This window comes from Lontra canadensis, unplaced genomic scaffold (assembly GCF_010015895.1).
Source record: "Lontra canadensis isolate GAN:19392208 unplaced genomic scaffold, GSC_riverotter_1.0 scaffold7, whole genome shotgun sequence".
NCBI classification, from domain to species: Eukaryota; Metazoa; Chordata; class Mammalia; order Carnivora; family Mustelidae; genus Lontra; species Lontra canadensis.
In genome coordinates this window covers 10,919,887-10,947,479 of record NW_022631001.1, presented here as the reverse complement: position 1 = coordinate 10,947,479, position 27,593 = coordinate 10,919,887, and the positions used below count along the sequence as shown (strand labels likewise).

At 36.9% G+C, this 27,593-nt stretch overlaps 1 protein-coding gene across 1 annotated transcript in view; it reads right to left on the bottom strand.

Annotated features, from left to right (window-relative positions):
* Positions 1-27,593, bottom strand: part of NOX4 (NADPH oxidase 4) — a 172,311-nt gene that overhangs the window by 10,732 nt on the left and 133,986 nt on the right. The window contains exons 14-17 of the mRNA XM_032852839.1: positions 11,057-11,176; positions 8,936-9,044; positions 2,636-2,704; positions 1,122-1,222 (exon numbers count right to left, since the gene is read on the bottom strand). Coding sequence (XP_032708730.1) covers positions 1,122-1,222; positions 2,636-2,704; positions 8,936-9,044; positions 11,057-11,176 — 399 coding nt within the window. The remainder of the gene's footprint in view (positions 1-1,121; positions 1,223-2,635; positions 2,705-8,935; positions 9,045-11,056; positions 11,177-27,593) is intronic.

The window sequence follows — 27,593 nt, the reverse complement described above, 5'->3', positions numbered from 1 at the left end:
CAAGTAGAAAAAATAATGTAAAATTTCCAAATGCTAATGAAAGCTTGTTTGTATATCTTTCCAATATAGGAGGTTGTTATAAAAAAAATTGATATTTCAATTCCAGTAGGCATGTTTAAAGAGTTACACTAATTTCAAAATGTCAACACGTGCAATGTTTTAGAAATTAGAATTCTGTGACTATTTAAACTTTTGATGAAACTACTTCAATGCCAAATTTAAAATGTCTGAGTGGGTATATGGTTTTCAAATTGCTTTTAGAATTCTTACAGACCACTGCCCTGAACTACAAGTTTACAGAAGACAAAGGTGTTGGCTAGTATGCGCCCTCAAGTGAAGGCTCTCCTTCCACAGTCATCTCTTCAGATCATGGATACATATTCCATAATGTTAAGATTCTTCAGAGGAGGGGCGCCTGGGTGGCTCAGTGGGTTAAGGTCATGATCTCACGGTCCTGGGATCGAGCCCCGCATCGGGCTCTCTGCTCATCGGGGAGCCTGCTTTCCCCTCTCTTCTCTGCCTGCCTCTCTGCCTACTTGTGAGCTCCCTCTCTCTGTCAAATAAATAAAATCTTAAAAAAAAAAAAAAAAAATTCTTCAGAGGATTATAGCTTCCAAGAAAAAAATAATTATGTTTGGAAATACTCCTGATTTAGAGACTGCATAGTACAACTAAGGGTTTTTTAAAAATGTATTCATTCTCATAGAAAAGTTCAAAAATCTGATTTTTAAGTGCATTCATTGTTGGAACTGCTGGTAGAACTCCTTTATTTGTCAGTGTGATTTTGAAAAGGTTTTCTAGTGATCACCTGATACAGGATGTTGGAATGAATACCCATTTTAACATGGGTCTACAGAAATTTGAAAGTCCGTAGGAGAGTTTCATTCATAAATACTTTAATAGACTATTTCAAAGCCAAATTCTAATGATTTGGTGTTCCAGATATGTGAGGTGGTCCCTCCCTTGCCTCCTCCTTTGCTAGTGATAATTGAGTGTTTAAGCGACTTTGTAATTTGTAAGCCCATTACCCAATTCATCTTTAAAAACTACATGTAATGACTTGAGAATATTTTAATTTGATCATTAGCCACATGGCACATTTCCTGAGCAACAGTACTTACCCTCTGTTACATTTTGCTATTTCATCAAACAGAAGTTTCCACCGAGGACGTCCAATAAAAAGTCTTGAATTCAGTGCTTGATATTTTTCTCCAATTATTTTCTGCCAAAAAGAAAGCACTATATTTTATATGACACAGAGTTGGACAAATAACCGACTTCTCTAACATCATTTCTACTGGTACTGTGGCTTCCTACCAAATTGCTGTGATATCAAGAATATAAGTATAAAATGGCAAGCTATTAAGTATAGTCATTTTGAAGCATCATTTCCTCCCTCTTTTCCTTTAAAATCCATTAACTTCTTGAGTGCCATTATTACAAATGGCTGATTTTCCTAGACTTTAGTTTGTTGCTTCATTTTTAACAACCACAGTGTTAAAGAATGCATTTTAATTGCCTACACTCAAAATGGGTGCTGCACATAAGCGTTATTGAAGTGTTTTTGCACTGCGAATCAGTCGTCATATTTGGCTCATTATATGAGTAAAATACTACAAACTGTCCTCATAAATTTGGGGAAATGATCCTAGGCAAGACAGCCTAAGACAGAAGGTCTCCAAATCTTGGGTCTATCAACAAATAACTTCTAAGCGGCTGGTGTTTGCAGTAAACAGGAGATTAGATCTGGATTGGCAATAAAGGGTCAAAGGGAAGTGAGAAGAGAGGGAAAAGTGATGGCAGGCAGACAAACTGAGAACCAATGCAACGTACCCTCCGAACCTTCATTACAGCCATAGCATGAGGAAGAATGATACTGACTTGTTTCATGAGAATAGCAAAAGTGAATCTTTTTTTTTTTTAACATACCAAGTGGAGTAGAAATCTGACTAGAAAAATAGGGTTAGATTAGTTTTTAAGTAACTGACAAGCATTCGTATTTTGTATCCAAAGTATTCTAGAAAATGTATAATGGAAAATATTAAAATATAACTCGTGAAAGCATCCATGCCCAGACTGACACCCCTATGTAACCCTTCACTGTCATCTGTAAACATCAGTTTCTTCATCTATAACATGGGGATATCACCAACATCTATCTGTTGGAATTACACAAGATAATATAAAATGCTTAGCACAGTGTCTAGCACAGTTAATAAATAATGTGTGATGGCTATTACTACACTTTTAGGTTCCCTTGAAGAGAAGAAATAAACTTAATTAGGTATGTCTTATCTTGTCTCTCCACATAAAAACTCCCCTTGATGAACACAATCATGAGACTGTTTGCTTCTGGTCCAATCTCTAGAGGTAAAGGATTTAAGACAACAGTGAAAAGGAGAGAGATGAACTCAAAGGTCTGTACCAGCTTCCCGTGAGGAGGGCAAATGAAAGGCATAACATGGTTGGCTTCAAGGACAGCCCATGTGTTTTCTGGACACACTCCAAAAGAGGCCTTCCTCTGGGAAACTTCTCTTCAAACCACCTGCAGAAATTTTCTTCCAGCACAGCCCCTACAGTAAATCTTGTATTACCAAGGGGCTTGTTTAATTTATAAAAACATCCAACCACATACCTGTATCCCATCTGTTTGACTGAGGTACAACTGGATGTTGACATAGTCGGGTCTGTTCTCTTGCCAAAACTGAGAGGACATGAAGGTAAATAGACATGTGAATTCTCTCTGCAGACTCAGACTTTCTCCTCTTCTAACATACGTGATTCCACAATTTAAGATGTATCTGGTCTAATCACAGTCAACATTTACAAGCAATATACATGCCAGATTCTAGCATGTAACCTGTGCCTCCTGGCACAATTAGCATAAGCAGCAGTCGTATAAGAGAAGAATTCTGTTGTTGTTACAGATATAGAATCAAGCATGCTAAATACAACACTGATATTCCCCGAAATCCTTCCACATATCTCATATTTTATTCCTGAATCCCTAAATGATAGCTAAGAGTTCACTCCTAAAGCGCATGATTTTCTTACAAAAACAACATCAACACACAAATAGTGATAAATAATATGCATGCTAAGAATCAAACAAAACAAAACAAACAAGACAAAAATGAAAGGCTCTGTTCCTGTTCCTGCCTTCCTCCTACTCAGCCCTGCTTTTCCTGGTACAGAACTGTATGAGGCAAGAAATACACCTGCCAAAGAAAAAATAGTCTGGGGAAAAAAATCGGGAACATTTCAATACCTTGAAAAGTAAAATAAAAAGGATACCATCTAAAGGAAAATAAACTCAACAAAGAGGGTAAAAGGATGGTTGTTGTCCCTATATGCTTCCTTTTACCTTCTTCATTTTCATTTTAAAATAAACCTACTAGTAACTGACCTGACTCTGACTGACTCCTAACTCCTGAAATCTATTCTTTTAAAAAATTTTTTGTACCTGAAACTAACATTGCACTGTATGTGACTAACTGGAATTTAAATAAAAACTTAAATGAGAAAAATATTTAAAAATATATTTTTAAAAATATTATGTTATTTGAAATATTTAAAGTTTTAAAAATAATTTTTAAGATAATTCTTTTATTCATAAAAGTATTCTTCTTAGGGCTGCCTTTCATGACCCTGAGATAAGGAGAAGTTAAAAGTTAAGGATCAGGCATCAAAAGTGGAAGAAGAGAAGGAGGGGCATACAAGAGCATGGTGGGCTCCTCGGATAACAGGTGTGGATCTGAGTGTCTGAGGTAACAGGACCAGCACTTCTTCAAAAGCCAAACCATTTCTTGAGCCTAATCAGCACAGTGGGTTTGCTTAAGATGGAAAGGTTTGCTGGAGTTTACTGCACCAAGAAGATCGCTGATTTAAAGTACTATTTCTATATAGTATAATGATGTTTAAAGCACCATTATCTATAATAACCAAATTATCGAAACAGCCCAAGTGCCTATTGACTGATGAATAGATAAAGATGTGATACACACACACACACACACCCCCCATACATTATACACACATGCAGTGGAATACTACTTGGCCATCAAAAAGAATGAAATCTTGCCATTTGCAATGATGTGGATGGAACTAGAAAGTATTATGCTAAATAAAGTCAGTCAGTCAGGGAAAGACATATACCATATGATTTCACTCATATGTGGATTTTAAGAGACAAAACAAATGAGCAAAGGGGAAAAAAGAGAGAGGGAGACCAACTAAGACTCTTAGCTCCAGGGAACATGCTGATGGTTATCAGAGGGGATATAGGCACTGGAATGGGTGAAATAGGTGATGGGGATGAAGGAGGGCACTTGTGATGAGCACTAGGTGGTGTATGGAAGTGCTGCATCAGCCCTCTGGAATACCTTACAATGGAAGGTAAGAGCACTTGGCAGGTAACTGACTTATTTCTATCGCCACCATTGTCTGGACCTGAGACTTCTAAGGAGTTACTGATTCATCTAGGCCTCTGTTTCTTCATCAGGTCAGTGATAGATAGGGTTGAACATCATCATTCCCCAGGTCTCTTTTCAGATCTGAAATAATACATTTTCTGATAGGTGGAAACTCTGAATATAAAATCCCAATAAAAACATATTTTACTTTAAGAGTAATGTGATGATTCTCAGCTCCCATAATATTCTTAAAATATAATCATTAGTTATATCCCATCAAATGGTTGCTTCAAGTTATATCCAAATGCTAAATTCATTTTAGGCCATTTCTGAAATGAATCAGAGTTTATGAGTTTTAACTGTGAAGAAATAGAAACTTCTACATGCAAGTAAAGAATAGCACCTCACAAAACACATGGCTTGTGTCGATTCTCGTCTTAAATGTCTACCAGGATGCTGTTCTGAGATCGATCCTGTGACTCCTGCATCAATAACTGTGGTTGGTGTCTACAGCCCCAAGTAAGAACTATGCAAATCTGGATAATGTTTTTTAGTGATTTCAATGTCTCCACTTTAACTTACCCATTACTGAAGACAATAATATCTACTCAAGGCACAATGTTCTCCAAATAATGGAACAGTGAGAAAACAGACATGTGGATCAATACAATCTTGCAAGTAGGTTAGGATTGTAGGATCATGCACAAATATTATGTTTTTCAATTTTATTTATCCTGCCTGTACTCCTCCTCATTTTTCTCCCAAATAAAAAATAACAGGATGTGAGTCCTGGAAAGAATTTTACAGATCACTAATAGGAATCATAGCAATCATTTGTTAAATGCCTTCAAAATGATAGATACTTTAGGTACACTAAAACTGAGTCTCACATCAGGTTTCAAGCGCTGTTAGCCTCCTTTACAGATTGAAGACATAAATTGGGTTTATAGAGGTTAAGTGGTTTACCCAAGGACTCACAGTTCATATAAGGTAGAACCACTGTTCCATTGTAAATGACAGACTCCGAATGCCTGATGGAACTCTGATCCTTCATTTCGACTTTCCCAGTATGACTTACAGAGGTAAAGTGACTCGAAGTAAGTTACACCATTGATATTGGCAGAGGTGGTACCAGATCACCTGACACCTGGCCCTGCACACTTCCATCACCAGGTTGGACAATCTGGCCAAGCAAGATCCACCTCAGATCCACTTTTATCACCACTGCAGACAGCCTGACACCAAGACAGAGTGACTGGGGCAACCAAGATAGCTTTGTCCAAGGCATTCTAGAATGATGTGAAAGAACTCAGAGCTGGAACAAGATTGAAAGATGATATTTTCATCTGGTTTTCAAAAAAACTTTCAGCTACTCTTACACAGACTGTATGTAAAGTCCCTATGCTTTATTGCTATTGCTTTCTCTCTCTCTCTCTCTCTCTCACACACACACACACACACACACACACTGAACTTGATAACACAGTTGCAAACACATCATTCTCCAGACACAACTGAAGGACCAGTGTTCACCCTGCTGATGGGAAAAATCGAAACACAGATGAAGAGGTGTTTGTAGAAGATAATCATCACTGTATTGTTCACATAGTTGTAAGCTTTTATATTATTTACTCCATGGACTCCTAAGGGTAAAGCACATCCATCAAAAGACATGAAATGGAAAGAAAACATAAATCTTAAGATTCAGCTCCCTTGAGGGTCCAGCCACTTATTCTTTTCTTTCTTTTATTCCTTTCCTTCCCCACTCCTCTGCCTTATAAAGCATCTATTATTCAAATGTGCCTGTCCACATCTTGGATCATTTTACTTAAAAAAATGCACAGGTTCTGTGTATCAGTTCAAGAAAGATTAAAAATTACAAAAATAGAGGCAGAATTAGGAAATCTGGTCAATAATCACAGGAAGAGAGTTTCAACCTCACTTGCATTTAGGAGAAAATAGAATAAGATCTCACTGTTTAAGAGATTGGTACAAATCTAAAATGTCGGTAATATAACATTTTAAAGTGCCTCTCATACTTTTTTTTTTTTTTTTTTTTTTTATTCAGAGACAGAAGGAGAGAGAGCACAAGCAGGGGGAGCAGCAGGCAGAGAGAGAGGGAAAACCAGGCTCCCTGCTGACCAGAGAGCCTGATACGGGGCTTGATCCCAGGAACCCATGATCACGACCTGAGCCATAGGCAGATGATTAACTGACTGAGCCACCCAGACACTCCCTATCTTCCCCACTTAGGATGGAAATCACATGAGATAAAAAAAAATTGCTTTTTATTTTTATTTATCTGTAGCTCCAGGTCCTAGAACAGCTTGTGATTTATAGTAGGCAATGAGTGAATATTTGATGAGTGACAGAATGACAGACTGGATAAATGAATATCTGAATAAAAAGACATGTATGATATTATATTCATTGCAGTGCTCTTTTTTTTTTAAGATTTTATTTACTTATTTATTTAGAGAGCACATGAGCAGGGGGAGGGGCAGAGGGAGATGGGGAGAGAGAATCTCAAGAACACTCCATGCACGATATGGAGCCTGATGTGGGGCTCGATCCCAGGACCCTGAGATCATGACCTGAGATGAAATCAAGAGTTGGATGCTTAACCGACTGAGCCACCCAGGGGCCCATCATTGCACTGTTCTTTGTAATAAAAAAGTAAATATCCATCATTAAGGGATGGTTAAATAAAGTACTGAGTACATCCATACTACAAAATAGTCTACAGCAGTAAAGAGAATGAAGTAACTTTATATGTACTATTATTAAAAATGTTGAAGACATAGTGATAAGTTTAAAATAAACAATTCACAGAACGATGCAAATAGTATGGAAGAATTTATAGAACACTCATGAGTTGCCTCTGGTTATACAGATTGGGTGAGGAAAGTAGTAAGGGAGGATTTGGTTTATCTGAATTATATGACAGTTTTCAAAGAAGGCATACAGATGGCCAAGAGGCACATGAAAAAATGCTCAATATCACTAGTCATAGTGGAAATGCAAATCAATATCACAATGAGATACCACTTCACATCTGTCTAGATAGCTAGTATCTAAAAGAAATAGTAAGTGGTGGTGAGGATGTGGAGAAGAGAGAATCTTCACATACTGTTGGTGGAAATGTAAGCACCGTGGAAAACACTAATTTGAAAAGATATATACACCCCTATGTTTACTGAAGATCATCTGCAACAGTGAAGATAAGAAAGCAACCTAAGGGTTCACTGACACATGAATGGATAAGGAATATATGTATATATATTTGATCTTGTCATTTGCAACAATATAGGTTGACCTAGAGGGTATTATGTTAAGTGAAATGAATCAGAGGAAGACAAATGCCATATAATTTCATTTATATGTGGAGTCTAAAAAACAAAACAAACATACAGAAACAGGCTCATAAATACAGAGAACAAACTGTGGCAGCCAAAGGGAAGGGGACTGGGGGAAGGGGTCAAATAGGTGAAAGGGACTGAGAGGTACAAACTTCCAGTTATAAAATAAGTAAGTCATAAGGTTGAAAATTACAGTATAGAGGATACAGTCAATAATATAATAATTTTACATGGTGACAGATTATCACTGCATATATCGTGGTGAGCAGTTTGCAATGTGTAATTGTTGATTCACTATGTTGTACACTTGAAACTAACATACTACTGCATGTCAACTATTCTACAATTAAAAAGAAAAAGGAAGAGCACCTGGGTGGCTCAGTCAGTGAAACATCTGCCTTTAGCTCAGGTGATGATCCCGGGATCCTGGGATTGAGTCCTGCACTGGGCTCCCTGCAAAGCTTCTCCCTCTGCTCCCCATTCCCCATCTCTCATGAATAAATAAATAAAATCTTAAAAAAAAGGAAAAGGAAAAAAATTGCAGGAAAAATGCATGTGTATTACTTGTATAATTAAAAAAATAAAAGATACGTATATTAATACATAAATAAAAGGTTACATGTAGAATAGATGAAGAAGGCCTTTTAAAAAATATCTTTAAGAATTAAAACTTAGAATTTGGGATTTTGAAATTCTGCCTAGTATGCCAAAAGCCAGATGATGGTCCATTTGGAATATTAAAAGCAGAAATAAGAGGTTAGAGCTAACAGAACACAGGATGGAAAGTATAGTAACAACCATCTGCTGATGTTCCCCTGTCTGTCCTCCCTCACCACCCTCATACACATATATCATTGCCCATATCCCTACATTTCTATGTTAAAACACAAATAGTAACATATTCTTGTTAAAACATATCATTCATATATATATATATATATATATATATATATATACTCTCACCAATATCTGAAAATATGTTTACTAAATTATTAATATGCTACTTCTGTTCTTTGAAGTTTAAGAGATTGTTTTTTCCTTCTTTCAATTTCTCTGCCTTATTTTCTGGCTTATTCTACAATGAACATTTATTGCTTTTGTAATTAGAAAAAATAATTTTTTAATTTAAGAACATTGCTAAAGGAAAAACAAACCTAATTTTACCTTGTTATGTAACACACAAAGTAAGTCTGCAAACCAACGGAAGGACTGGATGTCTCTGCACACCCAAATAAAATACAGTCTTCTAAGCTTGTATGGTTTCCAGTCATCCCTTTAAAATTAAAAGAACACAATAGTGATTAGGATGGCCAAAAAAAAATTAAGAATCCCCATGTCTTTGAAAATTTGCTTTTCATTTACTAATGAAAAACCAGTCATTTACATGTATCATTTTATCATCTTTTATCATTTGTCATTGCACTTACTACAACTCCCAAGTGAATTTAAAATGTAATACACAGACTCAGAGGCATGATGTACTCCATGAGCTTAAGTGTTTATACGTGTGAATATTCTAAGTATACCACCTATTTTCAGTTCAAGGCAATAAACTAAACTCCTGGATGGGAATATGAGCCCCGGCTCTCACAAAAAAAGTTCTCTATTTTCAGTGAATTCTATCACTCAGCAGGGCTCCAGTGGTCATTAGCCATGCCCTGGCCTCCAGGCAAAATGAGGCAACACCATTCCAGAAAGCTGGTTGTTTATTCCCTTTTAAAAATCACTAAAGAAAGAGATGTCACAGTCACCTACTATGTAATGCATTCCAGGGCCTCATAATTCCAAGTCTGGATTCCTATTTATAATTATGAAAGTGGCCTGAGGTTAAGAAAATATTTTCTCCTTTTCTTAACTTTAAGTGTCCAAATAACTTGCAGTATGTTTTCAGAAACAAATGATTTCTGGCTTGGGATATGGTTATTTTTCTAAGAACCTCCAAAAAGTCCCAAATTTGTAACAAGTGCTTAAAATTGAAATAAAATATTATTCAAACACATCATTTCAATTTTATTATTTCCTTCTTTAGTACTCCATAAAGACTCAATGCAAATCAGGTCTACTTGAAAAGGGAAAGGAATTGATTTGAGAATAATTTCCTACTGTTGTTTTGTTTGTGTTTTCATGACATTATTAATCCATTAACTTTTGCTTATAATCTTGGAACTAAAATAACTAAAAAGTATTTCCTACATAAGCAGTCTTACATTTGAAATTTCTATTCTTCGGTCTGTTATAAATTTGCAGAGTAACATAACGTGGAATCATGTGCTCATTTGTCATCTGCCCCAGCCAAGTTTTCCTGACCATATGTCTACAATGACCCCGCCCCTTTATTTCCATATCCCATTAATCTCTCTTCTTTTTATCAGACTTCTGATATTTCTGAAATAATGTTATTTATGAAAGTCTTATTGGTTTATATTTGGTTTGCTCCATTTGAATACAAGTTATTTAAGGGCTGGGACCCTATTTCATGCAGTGCAGTATTTACCAGTCACTATAGGATGGATGGGCACATAGGTGCTCAAGATACTTGATGACAGAATGGATGAAGACCGCCCCTTAGCTTTTAGGAGGAAAAGTACAGAGATGAAGGCTGCTGTAACGGCTTGGGAAGGATAGAGGAATGCCTGATTGTGATACTTTATAAGACAGCGTGCTGAAAGCCATGCACCACGTCCTGAGAATAATTGAATTCTCACCCTCATCAGTCAGTAAATGGAGTTCCATGCAAAACAAGTACAGTAGCCCCTCCTTATTGGTGGTTTCACTTTCTGTGGTTTCAGTCACCCACCGTCAGGTCGCCCATGGCTGAAAGGCAGAGGGTTCTCCATCTGGCATGTTGTCAGAAGGTCAAGGGCAGCCTAATGCTTACATCATTCCCCTTACCTTATCTCATCACACGGGCATTTTACCATCTCACCTCATCATAAGAACAAGGGTGAGTACAGTACAATAAGATATTTTGAGGGAGAGAAAGAGATACCACATAACTTTCATCACACTATAGTGTTATAATTGTTCTATCTTAATATTAGCTATTGCAGTTAATCTCTTATTGTGCCTAGCTTATTAAACCTTATCACAGACACGTATGTATTGGAAAAAACATCATGTATGTAGGGTTCAGTACTATTGGCAGTTTCAGGCATTCACTGGGGATCTTGGGATGGATTCCCCTGTACATGGGGGGGGGGGTTTACTGTAGACAAATTCTATGAGGAATTACCTCATACTAAGAGTTCTCTATTTGAATTAATAAAACGGATCAAAATAACATACAGCAGGGTGTTGAGTATTGATGCAAATGGAGTTACTCCGATGCCTCCTGCCACACAGAAGCTAACCTCGTAGTTCAATGATTCCTCAAATGGACTTCCAAATGGACCGTCAATGTATAGCCTGTGGAGAAGGCACACAAAGGTGGGGAAAATGAAATAAGTTAAATTAATTCTCTGTAATAGGTAGCACACATGCTGAATCCTGTTGCCAGGCTTTGTATGACTCAGTTCTTATTTCATTGTTCTCGTACTGAAAAACCTAAAGTAATAAGAAATATATATGAAGTCTCAATATTAAAACAGGTATATCTGTTTCTAAGCCTTCCCTTTTTGAGGCAAACGTTAATTAAAAGTACAGAGAAATGTATATAGGACCATGACAGATACCTAAGGACAAGTTAAAGCTCTGATCATTTATATTACTGTATTTAACTAAATTAAAATATCAATTGCTTTACTGCATCTAAATTCAATAAATAAGGTTCTCTTTAATGGCAAAGTCAGCAGCAGAAATATTTACTGTAACATTTACTCTGTGAACAGAAAAGTAATAGGAGAAAAATAAAAAGGAAACTCTTTCCCTCTTGCCCTAGTGAGGTTTATTAGTATAGAAACAACTGGAGAACAAGCTCAGAGGAATCTCTACTTATTTGAGACTGTATAGTCAAGTGCGTGTGTGTGTGTGTGTGTGTGTGTGTGTGTGTGTGTGTGAAGTCCTTAACTACAACAGAACTTGTTAATTGTTCACTTGATATTTTAACCCCTCCCCTTCTTTCTTAATAACAAAACATTAATTTATTCAGGGAAGCAAAGTGTCCAGCCAAACCACTATATCACCCAAATTCCAACACCCAAAACTGTACTTATTTTGACTGTGTGACTCTGTTCTGGTTAATATAATGTAAATGGCAGTGCTATTAGAAAAACTAGAAGGCTTCCTGCAGAAAGCTGTCTTAGCTGAAAGTGGTGCTCTTTATCCCTCCCTTTGTTTCCTTCATCCTGATAACCTAAGATGCTGCCCTGATGGACTTCATACTTACCACTGATGGCTGTAGAATTAAGATAGCCTCACTAGACTACCTAGTTCCAGGTATCTTACTGTGAAAGATATATATATATATATTTTTTTTTAGGGAATCTGTTTCTACAATGGTTTCTTTTTTCTTTCTTTTTTTTTTTTTTTACTTTTTTCAATTTTATTTTTTAAAGATTTTTATTTATTTATTTGATAGAGAGAGATCACAAGCAGGCAGAGAGAGAGGAAGGGAAACAGGCTCCCTGCTGAGCAGAGAGCCCGATGCGGGGCTGGATCCCAGGACCCTGGGACCATGACCTGAGCCGAAGGCAGAGGCTTAAACCACTGAGCCACCCAGGTGCCCCACAATTTTATTTTTTATAAACATATATTTTTATCCCCAGGGGTACAGGTCTGTGAATCGCCAGGTTTACACACTTCACAGCACTCACCATAGCACATACCCTCCCCAATGTCCATAACCCCACCCCCTGTGAAAGATATCTTAAAGGCATTGCCTTGTCATGCTCTTTTTTTCTTTTTTAAAACAAATAGCTTTGCTAAAACATAGCAACTATCCCCAAAAGTACATTTATGTCATCAGCCTTATGATATGCATAGCTTTCACTGTGAGATGCGACTGCCAACAGTGCCTATCTTACTTTTAGGTATCTGTGGTGTTACTGGTTAAACGTTAAATGAACGAATGGACAGTCTTTTGACCTCGGAGCTCCATGGCATGCAATCTAAGTTGTATCCCATTAGTCACTGCCAATATTTGGTTTCGACTCCTCCTCGACACTTACAGACTGTACTTCTTGGAATTCTTGTGATTATATAGAGCCATACATCTAATTCTGATCACAGGGCTGTGAGCAGAGGCAATACTTGCTATTTCGGAATAAGGTAGGGAAAAGCTCTGTCCCTTCCATGAAAACTAAAAGCCATGAGTAGAACCAGAAGACAAAAGCCAAGTGACTCCCTGACTTATCACTTGAAGGGAACTGTTCTGGAGCCACTGGACCCACAAAAGTCACTTCATGAGTAAGAAAGAAATCTGTTTTGTGTCTTACCACATTTTCAGGATATTTCAAAGTTCACTAGTTACCACAGCAGAACTCAGACCAGCATAACTACCACATGTACAGTTTATATTTAAATCCTCAAAGGAATTTGGAAGAGTACTGATTTAAAAAAAAATACTGTAGCCTATTAAAAAGCTACTTGCTGTACCTCAAGAAAAAATAACCAAAGTTTGAATGCTTGAGGTAGTGTTCTAAGCACAGCAGAAATTCAGAAAATACTGATAGATCACATACAGAAAATATGCCTAATTCTTATTACATCCATCTCCTTCACATTTTACAGACTATTCACTCAACAAACATGCTCTCTGTACCAGTGATTTCTGTGATACTATTTTGGACTCAAAGATAAAATTGACACCGGGACATCAAAAATGACATTACCGAAGTTTTTCCATCTTCATATTAAAATCACATTACATAGGTTGAGGGGATGAAAGAATGACTATGATACTTTGATCTCTTTAAAGATAAGATCTTCTTTAAAAATATCAATGATAAAATTGGCAGATGATTTTAAAGGGTACTTAAAGAGCAGAATTTAAGATATGACTGTTTATATTTGTCTGATGTACAGTGCTTTCATAAAGATATTTTTACTGAACAGAAAAAGAACAACCTGAAAACAAAGCTACCAGAAGATATTTGAAAATTAATAATCAGTACATTAGATTCTTGATATAAATCTCAAAATATCAGTGGCCCATAAATAAGATATGTGAATTGATTTTACCACTTCTCACCATGTAAACAAATCTAGAATATAAACATTAAGTAAGAAAGTTGGGTTTAAAAATAAATACTGCCAACTGCAAAAACAGATCATTACAAATCTCTACAACTATTTTAGACTCCACTACACACAGTGCAATCTTCTCTTAATTAGTCATTCACTTATTGAACAAATGCTTTTATGCACCTGCAATGTACTCGACTGTGTGCAAAGTGTCAGGGAAACAGAAATAAACAAGACAGAAAATGTCCCTGGCCTCTTGGTTGATTCTAGTGGAAGAGGAGCTAGCCCATGAAGAAAGATATAAAAAGATCTATAATGTCATATAGGATAAGTGCTTTTAAAAAACAGGTTAAGCAGGGTGCCTGGGTGGCTCAGTGGGTTAAAGCCGCTGCCTTCAGCTTGGGTCATGATCTCAGGGTCATGGGATCAAGGCCCACATCAGGCTCTCTGCTCACCAGGGAGCCTGCTTCCCCCTCTCTCTCTGCCTGCCTCTCTGCTTATTTGTGATCTCTCTCTCTGACAAATAGATAAATAAAATCTTTTAAAAAAATAAAAATAATAATAACAGGTAAAACATAGTCATTGTTGGAGCTAGGTGACTGGTACATAAAAATTCATTTTACTATTCTGTTTACTTTTACATATGCTTGAAATTTTGCATCAGCAGTTTAAAGGGATAGTCAGGGAAGTGCATACGACAATTGAACAGAGACCTAAATGAAGTGAAGAGGCAAGATATAAAAACACCTGGAAAAAGAATCTTTCCAGCAGGAATAATGGGAAATAGAAATAAACAAAGCCTTCTGGCTTAAGGATGTATTCATGCCAGCTACACTTCCTGGGAATTTTCAGCTCAGTTTCTTCATTCAATCTCCTGCTAATTGTATTTATGAATTTTTCTTTGTTAGGACTGATGCTCTGTTTGGACCAATCCCTATCATTTCCTCATCAACAAAATTTTTAGCATCTATCCTATAAAAGGCACTTTTCAGGCTCTGGAGATGACAGCAGTGAACAGGAGACAAATATCCCCGTTCTCAGAGAGGGCTTCTTTCTCGTGTGATTATCTAACACATCCATCACTCGCATATATTGATTATCTCCTGTGTGTAAAGTCCTAGAGATAGAAAAGCACAGGTCCTGTCCGCAGGAATTATGCTGCTGTCCCCTTCTTTACTCATGTCTACTTCCTATAAGAAAAAACAGACACAAGGACACCTTATTTGACCAGCAAAGAAGAAGAGCAGTTAGCAGTCTGCTTCTTGTCTGCTTTACGATCGACAGCCCTCACGAGCACCCTCCCTATGTGTTTGGTGTTCCAAAACAACTTTTGGCAAGGAGACAAGAATTCGGGGTTCTAGACATTTACTGGGGTTGAGCGTACAGGCCAGATAATTGTCCTTGCCAAATCTGATTTCCTTCACTTCGAAAAGGATCAATCAGATGTGGTGACACAGAAAAGTCTTGCTGAAGAATTGTGGAGGGCCACAAAGATCAGTTAATGGCATCAGTGAGCACTTGCCATGTCCTGTCAGGTCAACTGAGAGGTCCAGCGTGAGATGAGAAGCAGACGGGAATGTGGTGCAAAGGACTTGAGAGAAGCAGCTGTCTGGGTTTTATTTTTCACTAATTTTCTTTTTTCAAAAGTTTTTTTTAAATTTTAATTCCAGTTTAGCTGATAAATAATTCTATCAGTTTCATGGGTACAATATAAAGACTCAACAGTTCTATACATTACACAGAGCTCCTCATGATAAGTGTACTCTTAATCCCCATCACCTTTTTAATCCATTGCCTTCCCACCGCCCCTCTGGTAACCACCAGTTTGTTCTCTATTAGAGTCTGGTTTGGGTTTATCTCTCTTTCTCTCTTTTTTCTCCTTTGTTCATTTGTTTTGTTTCTTAAATTCCACATATGAATGAAATCATATGGTATTTGTCTTTCTCTGACTGATTTGCTTTGCTTAACATTATATTCTCTAGCTCCAACTCCATCCATGTCTTTGCAAATGGCAGGATTTCATTCTTTTTTATGGCTGAATAATATCCCATTGTGTGTGTGTGTATAAAACTTCTTTTCCATTCATCTATTGATGGACACCTGGGCTCCTGGGCTGCTACTATAGTTTGGCTATTGTAAACAATGCTGCAATAAACAAATGGGTATGTGTATCCTTTTAATTAGTGTTCTTGTTTTCTTTGGATAACTACCAGTAATGCCATTACTGGATTTTAGGGTAGTTCAATTTTCAGGTTTTTGAGGAAACCCCATACTCTTTTCCAGTGTGGCTGCACCAGTTTGTGTTCCCACCAACAGTGCATGAGGGTTCCTTTTTCTTCACACCATAGCCAAGACTCCTTTCTTGTGTTTTTTATTTTCGCCATTCTGACAGGTATGTGTTGATATCTCATTGTACTTTTAATGTATATTAAATGATGATGAGTGATGTTGAGCATCTTTTCATGTGTCTGTTGGCTTTCTGTATGTCTTCTTTGGAGAAATGTCTATTCAGGTCCTCTGCCCATTTTTTAATTAGATTATTTTGATTTGCGGTGTTTAGTTGTGTCAGTTCTTTATATATTTTGGATAACAGCCCTTTATTTGATATGTCACTTACAAATATCTTCTCCATCCCATAGGTTATCTTTCAGTGTTGTTAATTGTTTCCTCCACTGGGCAAGAGCTTTTTATTTTGATGTAGTCCCAATACTTTATTTTGCTTCAGTTTCCCTTACCTCAGGAGACATTCCTAGAAAAATGTGTTATAACTGATGTCAGAGAAATTAATGCCTCTGCTCTCTTTTAGGATTTTTATGGTCTCATATTTAGGTCTTTAATCCATTTTATTTTTGTGTTTGGTGTAAGAGAATGGTCCAGTTTCATTTCTCTGCATGTTGCTTCTAGTTTTCCGAACACCATTTGTTGAAGAGACCTCTCTTCTCATTGCATGTTCTTTTCTGCTTTGTCAAAGATTAATTGGCTATACAACCATGGGTTTATTTCTATTCTGTTATATTGATCAATGTGTCTATTTTATGCCAGTACCATACTGCTTTGATTACTACAGTTTGTAATACAACTTGAAGCCTGGGATTTTGATACCTACAATTTTGTTTTTCTTTTTCAAGATTGCTTTGGCTATTTAGGGTCTTTTGTGGTTCCATACAAATTTTAGGGCTCTTTGTTTTAGTTCTGTGAAAAATGCTGTTGGTATTTTGATAGGGATTATGTTAAATGCATAGGTTGCTTTGGGCAATATAGATGTTTTAAAAATACTCGCTCTTCCAACCCTTAAGCATGGAATCTCTTCCCATTTCTTTGTGTTGTCTCGAATTTCTTTCATCAATATTTTATAGTTTTCAGAGTTTATTCTTATACATTTTTTTTGTTTTGGTGCAACTGTAAATGGGATTGTTTTCTTAATGTCACTTTGTGCTGCTTCATTATTAGTGTATGAAAATGCAAAAGATTTCTGTACATTGATTTTGTATCTTGTGACTTTATTGAATTCATTTATCAGTTCTGGTATTTTTTGGTGGTGTCTCTAGGGTTTTTCTATTTATGGTATCATGTCATCTGCAGTTAGTGAAAGTTTTACTTCTTCTTTACCACTTTGAATGCCTTTTACTTCTTTTTGGTTGTCTAACTGCTATGGCTAGGATTTCCCGTACTATGTTGAGCAAACGTGACGGGAGTGGACATTCTCGTCTTGTTCCTGACCTTAGGAGAAAAACTCTCAGTTTGTACATCGAGTATGATGTTTGCTGTGAGTTTTTCATATAAGGCCTTTATTATGTTGAGGTATGTTTCCTCTAGATCTACTTTGTTGAGGGCTTTGATCATGAATGGATGTTGTACTTTGTCAAATGCTTTTTCTGTATCTTTTCAAATGATCATATGATTTTTATCCTTTCTCTTATTGATGTGATGTATCATGTTGATGAATTTACAAATATTGAACCACCCTTGCATCTCAGCAATAAATCCCACTTGATCATGGTGAATGGTGCTGGTGAGGTTTGTGCACCTCTTCTTGGAGGAGGGGGCCCGTAATACGGGGAGTAAGACAAATGTGACAGGGAGGGGCAGATCTGCTGAACCACAGGGGTATGGAGCTTGGTGTAAGGAAGTTAGGTAGCAGGGCTATGCTGGTTCTACAGGTGGCTGTTGTTTAGTTGGGGGGGAGAAGAGGGAATTGGCACAATTGGGAGAAATGGGGGAGAAGAGGGAAGCTCCTTTGTCCCTGGAGGCATCTTCCTGTGATCCCTGATCTTTGGGGCACACTGTGAAGTAAGTAAATCACTCTCCTTCTTCTTCCTTTAGCACTTTCAAACTGGTGCTTCTACACTGTATCTCTGCCAACTGTTTGTGCTGCTTTCTCTTTAAGGGTAGGGATTCAGCTTCCTAAAGCTTTCCAGGCTCTCCCAGAGCTGAGCCCACTGATTTTTATAATCCCAGGCTTTCAGTCCCACTTGTTATAAAAACTCATGAGATTCAGCCCCTCTCACTTCCAAAACCAATTGTTATTGGCTGTTCATGAACTCTGGTGTTCTGTCTCTGTTCCTGAACTCCCTGGTGTGAAAGTCTGTTTTACACCCTTCTCCACATCACTGGTGTCCTCTCCACTGTGGACAGTCATGGGGCCTGTATCTGGACTCCTTAGATGTCCATGGGAAGTTGCAGTCTCTCCTGCAGGGAGCAAAAAAGCCACCCGTGCAATGGAAAGCTGAGATTGGAAGAAATAAGGAAAGGAGATGGTTGGTCACAACTGGTTCATTGTCCAGGGTCACCCAGAGTGATCTCTGGGGGTCATCTCCAGACTATTCAGTCTGTTTTATACCACTAGCATTGGTCAATAGCATCAGGGCCATTTTGGTCCCAAACCATGCCTTCACTACTCCTACCTTCTATGATGTGTCCTCTTCTGTACCTTTAGTTGTGGAGTTCACTCTGCCAATCTTCAGATTGTTTTCTGGGTTATTTACACTGATGTAAATGAGGGTTAGCCATTTGTATCCATGGGACAAAGGCAAGTTTAGGGTACTCGTACTCTGCCATCTTCCCAGCCTCTATCTTCTCTGTTTTTTTTTTGTTTGTTTGTTTGTTTGTTTGAAATATTTTTTGTATATGGAGAAACAAAATTTTGCTGCTTTGGGAGGAAAGATGAAGAATGAAATTGTTGGTAGTCTGGCAACATCTGAGCTTTTGAGGGAGGCAGAAAAGGGGAACTATGTAAGTCATTTTTCATGTATTTAATGTGACTAATGTGTAAAATCCATTGCCTTTAATTTATGAGCAGTGATTTTCTCCCATCTTAGTACCTGCTCTATAAAAATAATCTTTTGTGAGAAGATTACAGAAAATAAAGGCAACTCCCCAAAGTCCTGCAACAACATAATAGAAGTGAGCTCCACCTGATATATTTTTAAACTTCTGTTGATGACTAATAAAAATTTCATTATGAAGGAGCGTGGGTATAAGAGAATTCTAAGAAAAGGATGGGTGCTCTTTCCTGGACCTTTCCAAAAATATAAACGTTTTTTTAAATTCAGTATGTTTTTCCCTTGAAAGTAGAGTACACTAACATGTTTAAAATTGATTGTAAGGATGCCTGGGTGGCTCAGTCGGTTAAGCATCCGCCCTCAGCTCAGGTCATGATCCTGGGGTCCTGGGATGGAGTCCTGCTTCAGGCTCCCTGCTCAGCAGGGAGTCTGTTTCTCCTTCTCTCTCTCCAACCTTCTCCCCTGCTCCTGCTCTTGCTCTCTCTTAAATAAACAAATAAAATCTTTAAAAAACATCTTTAAAAAAATAAAGTTGATTTAATTTTTCAATGTGTAATACAGATCAGCTAATAGACTAGTTATATCAGATCTTTTCCTCTCAAGAGAAAAATCCATGGGCTGCAAATTAACTCAACTATATTAAAAAATAAAAGACAACCAAAAGTTCTCAAAATCTTGTTCCCCAATACTTCCTATCGCTTTCCTCCAAACACACTGACATCATAATAAATTAAAATAGAACTTATTTAGATAATCTGATAATTTATAAAATTAAGAAAGATATGTTTATTAATTTAAGAAAATAGATATAAATTATACAAGTATTTCATGAACAATAATTTAAGGAGAAAAAAGTATTTTGCAGTCAAATTAATTTGGGAAATGTATTAAGAAATTTTTTTTGTTTATTTAAAAATTTCTTTTTTTTTGTTTATTTAAAAATTTCTTTTTTGTTATTTAAAAATCTCACAACCCTGAGATTGTGACCTGATCCAAAATCAAAAGTCAGATGCTTAACTAACTGAGCCACCCAGGCGCCCCTAAAAATTTCTTTAAAAAATAAAAATTCCTTTAATTCAAAACTCCTCTAGGCCTTCCACATGCCAAAAGTGCCTTATGAATCTCCAAGCAGCAGATACACAACACTTTGTAAACATATGTCACCACTGTGGCGCCTGGGCAGCTCAGTGGATTGAAGCCCCTGCCTTTCGCTCAGGTCATGATCCCGGGGTCCTGGGATCGAGCCCCGCATCGGGCTCTCTGCTCAGCAGGGAGCCTGCTTCCTCCTCTCTCTCTGTCTGCCTCTCTGCCTCCTTGTGATCTCTGTCTGTCAAATAAATAAATAAAATATTAAAAAAAATATTTCACCATTAATTTTCTCCATAAAATATCTGCCAAGATTTTAGAGAGTAGGGAACAAGTTGGGAAATCGAGAATCAAGAAAAAGAAAAAGCATTCCTCTTTACCGGACCCACATCCCTCGCTAGTTTTCACAAAGGATAACTAGCTGCAATAGACACTGCAAAAATCATTTTAAAGATTACGTGGGTGGGGAATTAATGTGCTTTTATTTAACATATAAGAATGGAAGTCTTAATATAAACAAAGCCCAGTACTATCTGCTGCAGCAAAAAAAAAAAAAAAAAAAAAAAAAGCAGAGAGATGATTAATTGCAATTAATTATCTGCCCATAAGGGGGTTATAAAAGGGGAAGTGGCTGGGACAATGCATAGGGTATAAAATGAGGCACAATTTGAGGCACAAATTACTTACATGTTTTGTATAACCATGTTATACATAATATATATAATATATTCACATATATATATCTGTATACACAATGCTTTGTGCTTTTTACATATTATCAGTCATAATCTTAACACTGTATGAGGTGGTTACAGTATAACTATCCCCATTTAACAAGTGAAGACCCTGGGGCCACGAGAGGTGCCATGACAGGTCTGAAGCTCCCTATGTCCAAAATGAGGAGGGAGAGGATGAGGTAGAGGAAAACGTGAGGAGAGACAGACCAGGGTTCTGTCTACAGAGATAACCTCCCAGGTTGTACATCTCAGTCACAGATCTAAAAATATCGTTCCAGTCAGAAAGAAATAAGTTGTGCTTTCATGACAGCCATTAGTCAAATGTGAGAATAATCTGGAACTAACGCTACTGTTGGAAAGGAAGCACACCATTGCTCTACAGCTGCTCTGTCTGAGCAGCCATGCAATCCACCCTACAGGTGACAAAAGTGGAAAGAACGCGTATCAACACTTTGCCAATGGTAGTCTTTGCAGTGAGAGGAAGAGGAAGAGGAAGCCATTGACCTCAGCAAAAGCTAGATGGGCTGAAATGTTGGATCTGCTCAGTGGTTTTTAGGTTTTGTAGCTGTGCATGCACAACTTTAAAAAAAAACAACAACAACTTTCATTACGATGATTCCAGCAAGGATTGGGGTGGGTGGGATAGAATGAACAGCTTTGAAGTTACAATTTTGTAATTCTCCATCCCTGACTTCCTGTCACCATAAAACTACTGTCCAATTACATTTTGATAAATGTAACTTTCTTAGAAATTAAAAAATGTCATGTTATAAGAGAAGAGGCTTTTCTCAATAAATATATTTTTAAAGAATAATCATAGGATATGATGTGCTAGCCTAAGACATAAAAGATCTTGGGATTATTAGCTGCAGGCAATAGAAGAGAAGGCCAGTAGGCAAAGATAAAATGAAGTAAATATTTTTTTCTTAATAGTCATTAGGTGGGTAAGAACCTTGAGCAATTTTATGGTTGTTTTTATGGTTATCTTTATGGATTTAAAGATCAAAAAACACATCTGTATGAATTTCTGATTTGATCTCAGAGCAATCCTGTGTCAGCAAAATATGGCAAAAATGGACATTCCTCCACATCTCTCTGGGTTGACGTCAAAGATGTTACTTTTAATGAAATTTCAGAGGAGAACAAGCCTTGGGGGCAGTGAGGTTTCTGTAGGGAATAGCTATCTTTGAATTAAACTAGACAGCCCAAGGATTATTTTTCTGACCAAAATAAATTTATAGGCCTAATCTTTTTATTTATGGGAAGATGCTAAAATGTACAACTATCAACCTTTTCCTTGCCTATCTGGACAACTATAGAGCTATGTGGTTGGCACAGTGCTAAATGCTTTAGATGAATTATTTATCATTATTAAATCAGAGTTAGATGATATTATTTGACTTCATTGATTAAGAAAGTGAGGTTCTGGAAGATTAAACATTTCTTGAGGCCAAACATCTAATAAATGACTTATGTCTACCACCAGAACGAATTCCATTTTTGTTCAGAAAACAATCTAAAACTTCCCAAAACGGGAGTTTGTTTTAATTTTTCCAATCAGAGAAATAATCAAATGGACCTTTTCTAAATGATTAGTAACTCCCTTTACGCCTAGAATTATTTTTATCTTAAAGTCTATTTTATCGGGAATAATTTTGGTTTGTTTAGAATTTCTCTGCCATATTTCTCATCTTCCTTATGATCAGCTTTTCTCTTTCAGTTTTTAGTCAATCTCTTGAAAACTGCCTATTGCTGTTTTCTTTTCTTATCCCAGGCCGACAGCCTTTTCCTTTGAACTGGAGAACTGAGTTCAGTTATGGTGAGTGACTTACCACAGTGTCATCGTGTCCTGTTTATCTGTCCCTCTTTGTCTGATTCTTCCCCTCCCCTTTCTTTCCTTGACTATATTTTTATTACATGTTAGTCTCTGCTTTTAGTTTTCTGTAAGCAAATTATGATGTTTTGCACTGTGAATTTTTGTTATATTGCTTGGGATTTATTGGTATCTCTGAATTTGAGCTATTTTTCTTCAAGTATGATATAGCCTATACTCTTTCTCTCTTTTTTCCCCTTCCTTATGGAAGGCTAATGTAAAGAAATGCAAGAACTCCTCCCCCTACCCACTCTATTTCTTCAATCTTTCTTATTTTCCATATCTTCATCTCTCTATGCCACATTTTGAATAATTATTTCAGTTCAATGTGACAGTTCATTTATTCTCTCTATGGCTATTTAACCTGCGAAGTTTTTGATATTGTTTCTTTTATTTGGAGAAGCTCTAAGGGCCCATTTTCCAAAATGCCCTGAGAAGTTTGATTGTCCTTTGTCCCTTAATCATTATTTTAATGCTCTGTTTTATTCCTTTAAATTTATGAAACATTTGTGTTATACTTTTTGGACATATGATTTCTACTAACATGTACTCGTGACATTTTGTTTCCTCATTTTTTAAAATACGAGTTCATTTTCCTTGGTGTCTTGTAGAGAGGAATCCTTTGGGGATTACACATGTCCTCCAAGAGAGGATTTTCGTTTTCCTCTTCCAAACAACAGGAGGGTGCCATGAACCTGGAATCACTCTAAACTAAAATTTTGTCTCTGGGTTTATTGGGCTACACACACATTAGGATTTTACCATTCTAACCCAAATGGACACTAGATATGAAGGGAGAATTTTTGTTTTAATTCTTCTCAGAGCCAAGGGGGAAATAAGGCAATTGTCCCTACTATCTCCTCCTGCATAGCAGGATATTTATTCTCTATCTGATCCCCCGAAGATGGAGCACATGAGGAATTTAGGCCATTTGAGGGGTCCTCTACTCTCCCACTTCTCGGGGTCCAGGCCTTATCTCTTGTCCACCATACATGCCTACAGCCCACTGAAACAAGGTCTCAACTTTGGGGATAGATAGATACGTTGGTAAGAGCAAATATGAGCTCAAATACTCCCTTCACTTGTTAGTCTCTATAGAAACATCTCATGGTTTATGATACAAAGCAACGTCATCCGTTCATTTTCTATCAACTCAAACGTGCATTAAAAACTGTGTGTGTGTGTGTGTGTGTGTGTTAGTAAACATTTTTAGTTTTTTTGTATCATTTTGTATCATAGTAACATTATTATCTAGTATGCCATATTATCTAGTATGTTATATGTATTTTTCACTCTTAGGTACACAGACACACACACACACACACACACACACACATACATGAATCCTCAACATTAAACTTAGTTCCTACAGAAAATTAAGGAGAATTTTTTTTGGCCTTTGTATTTTGTTTTATGTGTTGGCTAATGTCCACTTGATCTGCCAGTATGCAACTTGACACTTTAATTCAGATGCAAAAGACAGTTCAAATAATACCAAAGAAAACCTATCAAACTGTTCAACTGTTCAGTACTTAAGTGGAAACATGAATTATAAGCTGACCAAACCCCTACTGGATTTTCAAATGTAACATCGAGCCAAATTTCACACCCCACTCCAGCATATATTTAAACACAGCTGTAACACTTATGAAAATAAAATTACCTCTGAAAATGTTTAGAGGGAATAGAGTCCGTTAAAATAAACACCCTTTAAGACTGAGTTTAGATCGGGGTGCCTGGGTGGCTCAGTGGGTTAGGGCCTCTGCCTTCGGCTCAGGTCATGATCCCAGGGTCCTGGGATCGAGCCCCACATCGGGCTCTCTGCTCAGCGGGGAGAGCCTGCTTCCTCCTCTCTCTGTGCCTGCCTCTCTGCCTACTTGTGATCTCTGTCTGTCAAATAAATAAATAAAATCTTTAAAAAAAAAAAAAAGTTTAGATCTTTAGTTGAGACTTTTTTTTTTTTTACCACAATTAACCTTTCTTTTTTTTCTTTTTAAAGATTTTATTTATTGATTTGACAGAGAGAAAGAGAGAGAGAGAACAAGCAGGGGAGCAATAGAGGGAGAGAGAGAAGCAGACTCCCTGCTGAGCGGCGAGCCTGACCTGCGACTTATCCCAGGACTCTGAGACCATGATCTGAGCCGAAGACAGACACTTAACCAACTGAGCCACCCCGATGCCCCTTTCCAACAAAGAGTGCTATTTTATAAATTGTATTTAAACTGTTGTTTATTTAGACGGTAATGAATCCTTTTATTTCCTCCACTTATATGTCTTCAGACCCAAATATTTAATAATTTTTTTTCTGAGACAAGTCATTCCCTCCTTTTCCTATCTTTCCTCCTTTTTCCATATGGCTACTGACCTTGCTGCTGAAAGCTAGGTGTAGAGCAGGCTTTTATCTTAATTGCTGGCTAATTTTAGCTTCTTTAACCTTTCATACCCCAAATTCCTTTTAACTATATTTTGGTTTTGCTACTTCTTTTCCATTAGTTTAGAGAGCTCAGTTCAATTAAGAAATAGACCATGGCTTCTATCATAGTATGTATCTTCTTGTCTTCACAGCCAATTAAAAAAAAAAAAATAGATGTGGGGGTAGGGGAAAAAAAAAACAGAAAAAGTGGGACAAAGAAACAAAATAATGTTGTAGAATGTAATTCAGTGTAAATGGACCAAAATCTTTGGTTTTAAAGGAAAAGACTGTGAGGCTGCAATAAGAAAATAGAGTCATAAATCTTTTCAAGAGATTCAAGATTCCATGTTTTGTATCAGGATACAAAGAACAAATGTTAAGAACTTGAGTGTTAAGGCATAAAGATATGGGAGGGAAATTCTAGCAAAAGCAAAATAGCTGTAGTTACATCGATTTCGGATAAAACAGATTTGAAGGCAAGGCACTACCATAGATATACTGTTAGTAATTACTTATAACCCAGCTGGCTATGCTTTCAGATTTTCCTTTGTAATCAGAGACAGACGGCTTTGAGGAGGGAAACTCTATTCTACTCTATTCTCTCCTGCTTTGCATGCTGAGTACGTCTTTCTTCCCTGGCAACACATGTGGCAAAATGTGACTGTGAAGGGTATGAAAATCCCTTCATTAGGCTGTGACTAAGACGATGTGGTTCGTTTCTATTTAAAATGTTGTTCTCAGACCAATAGCGTTAATTTTACCTGAGAACTTGTTGGACAGACAGAATCTTGGAGCAACTTCAGATTTATTGAATCAGAATCTGTGTTTTACTAAGATTTTTGGGTGATTCAGCCCACTAACGTCTGAAAATCACTGCTCTACTTTATCTTTCGAGAGAATTCCACAATGTCAATAGAGAAGTGAGATTTTCCCCTGTTTTCCTCTTGTCCTCTGCGAATATTATCTTCTTTGAGCCTTTTTTAAAGTGATGGGTTAGTGATTTCAAGACCTGGAGGATAATGTCTACTACTTGAATATGAATATTCCCCAAAACTATACGATGATCAGGAATGTAAATAAAATTACACATAATCCATGCCTTCAGCATTTCTAGGAGATAGAGACTATCTGTTGCAGGGAAAAAAAAATCACTAAATAACAACAGATAAAAGACTGGTTGAAATGGAAGACAGGCAACTTACGTCCAAATTACATACACCTGTAGTCTCTAAAAACAAAACAAAACCACAACAATGGCATAGAACTAAAAAACAGAATCCAAGGAAGTAAGAATTCAGGAATACCATCAACAAAATCTCAATATATTAAGTTACATAGGCTTTGGGAATTAAATGTCATGTTAGTATACTTTGTGAGTACATGGATTTCAATATTCTGCCTCACCTTCCCCTGCCATCCTTTTTCCCTTCCCTAGGTGAACCCCAAAATGTTGATTTCAGCTGTGAAAACATTTACCAACTGCAACATTTTTCAGACAGAATGAAATTATCACTGTTTCTGTCAATCTAGCTTCTATTCTTACTAATCAATGGATTAGAGGTTCTCAATAAACAAGAGGAAAATTATATAATTAATAAGTAAAACTGACAGAAGAAATTGATTTAACAGACAAAATACAACACATGGAAGTGCTTTGGAAACAATAAAACTCTAGAAGAATAAAACATAATTTTCTAAGTACAGCTGGCTTAGGCATTGCCAGATTTCCTGCTTGGGTTTTATTACTAACTCAAAAACCTAAGAAAACCAGGGTGCTGTGTTGAAATAGTTTGGCCCATGATTATCTCCAGTTGCTGGCACTTAATAGGCACCAAACAAATATTTGTTGAAAGAAGTACTGAAAGAATATAATATGTTCAACATGTTCATTTGCTTTTAAGACTACTATCATTGGGCCCTTCGTTCCCTATGGGGGAGAATGCTCTTAGTAGGGCAAAGTTTTCTGTTCTTACAACTTCCACAGCAATTCCTTTTAGAACAGAAATTTTAACAACAAAAATCTGCATTTTAAACTCCCAGTAGGAGAAAATATGCAACTTCAAAGAGTTATGGAAAACTTAAGGAAGATTGGTATATTTTTACTGTATAACAATACAGTAAATATTATATGTTTTTACTATATAATAATACAGTAAATTAGAATGTAGGCTCTCCGAACTAGTTTAAATCATTGGGTTTAGCAGGTGGCACTACATGACCTTGAGCAAGTTACTGATCACTCTCTGCCTCAACTGTATCCTTTGTAAATAGAAGGTGATCTAAATAATACATATCTCAGTAGTTATTGTAA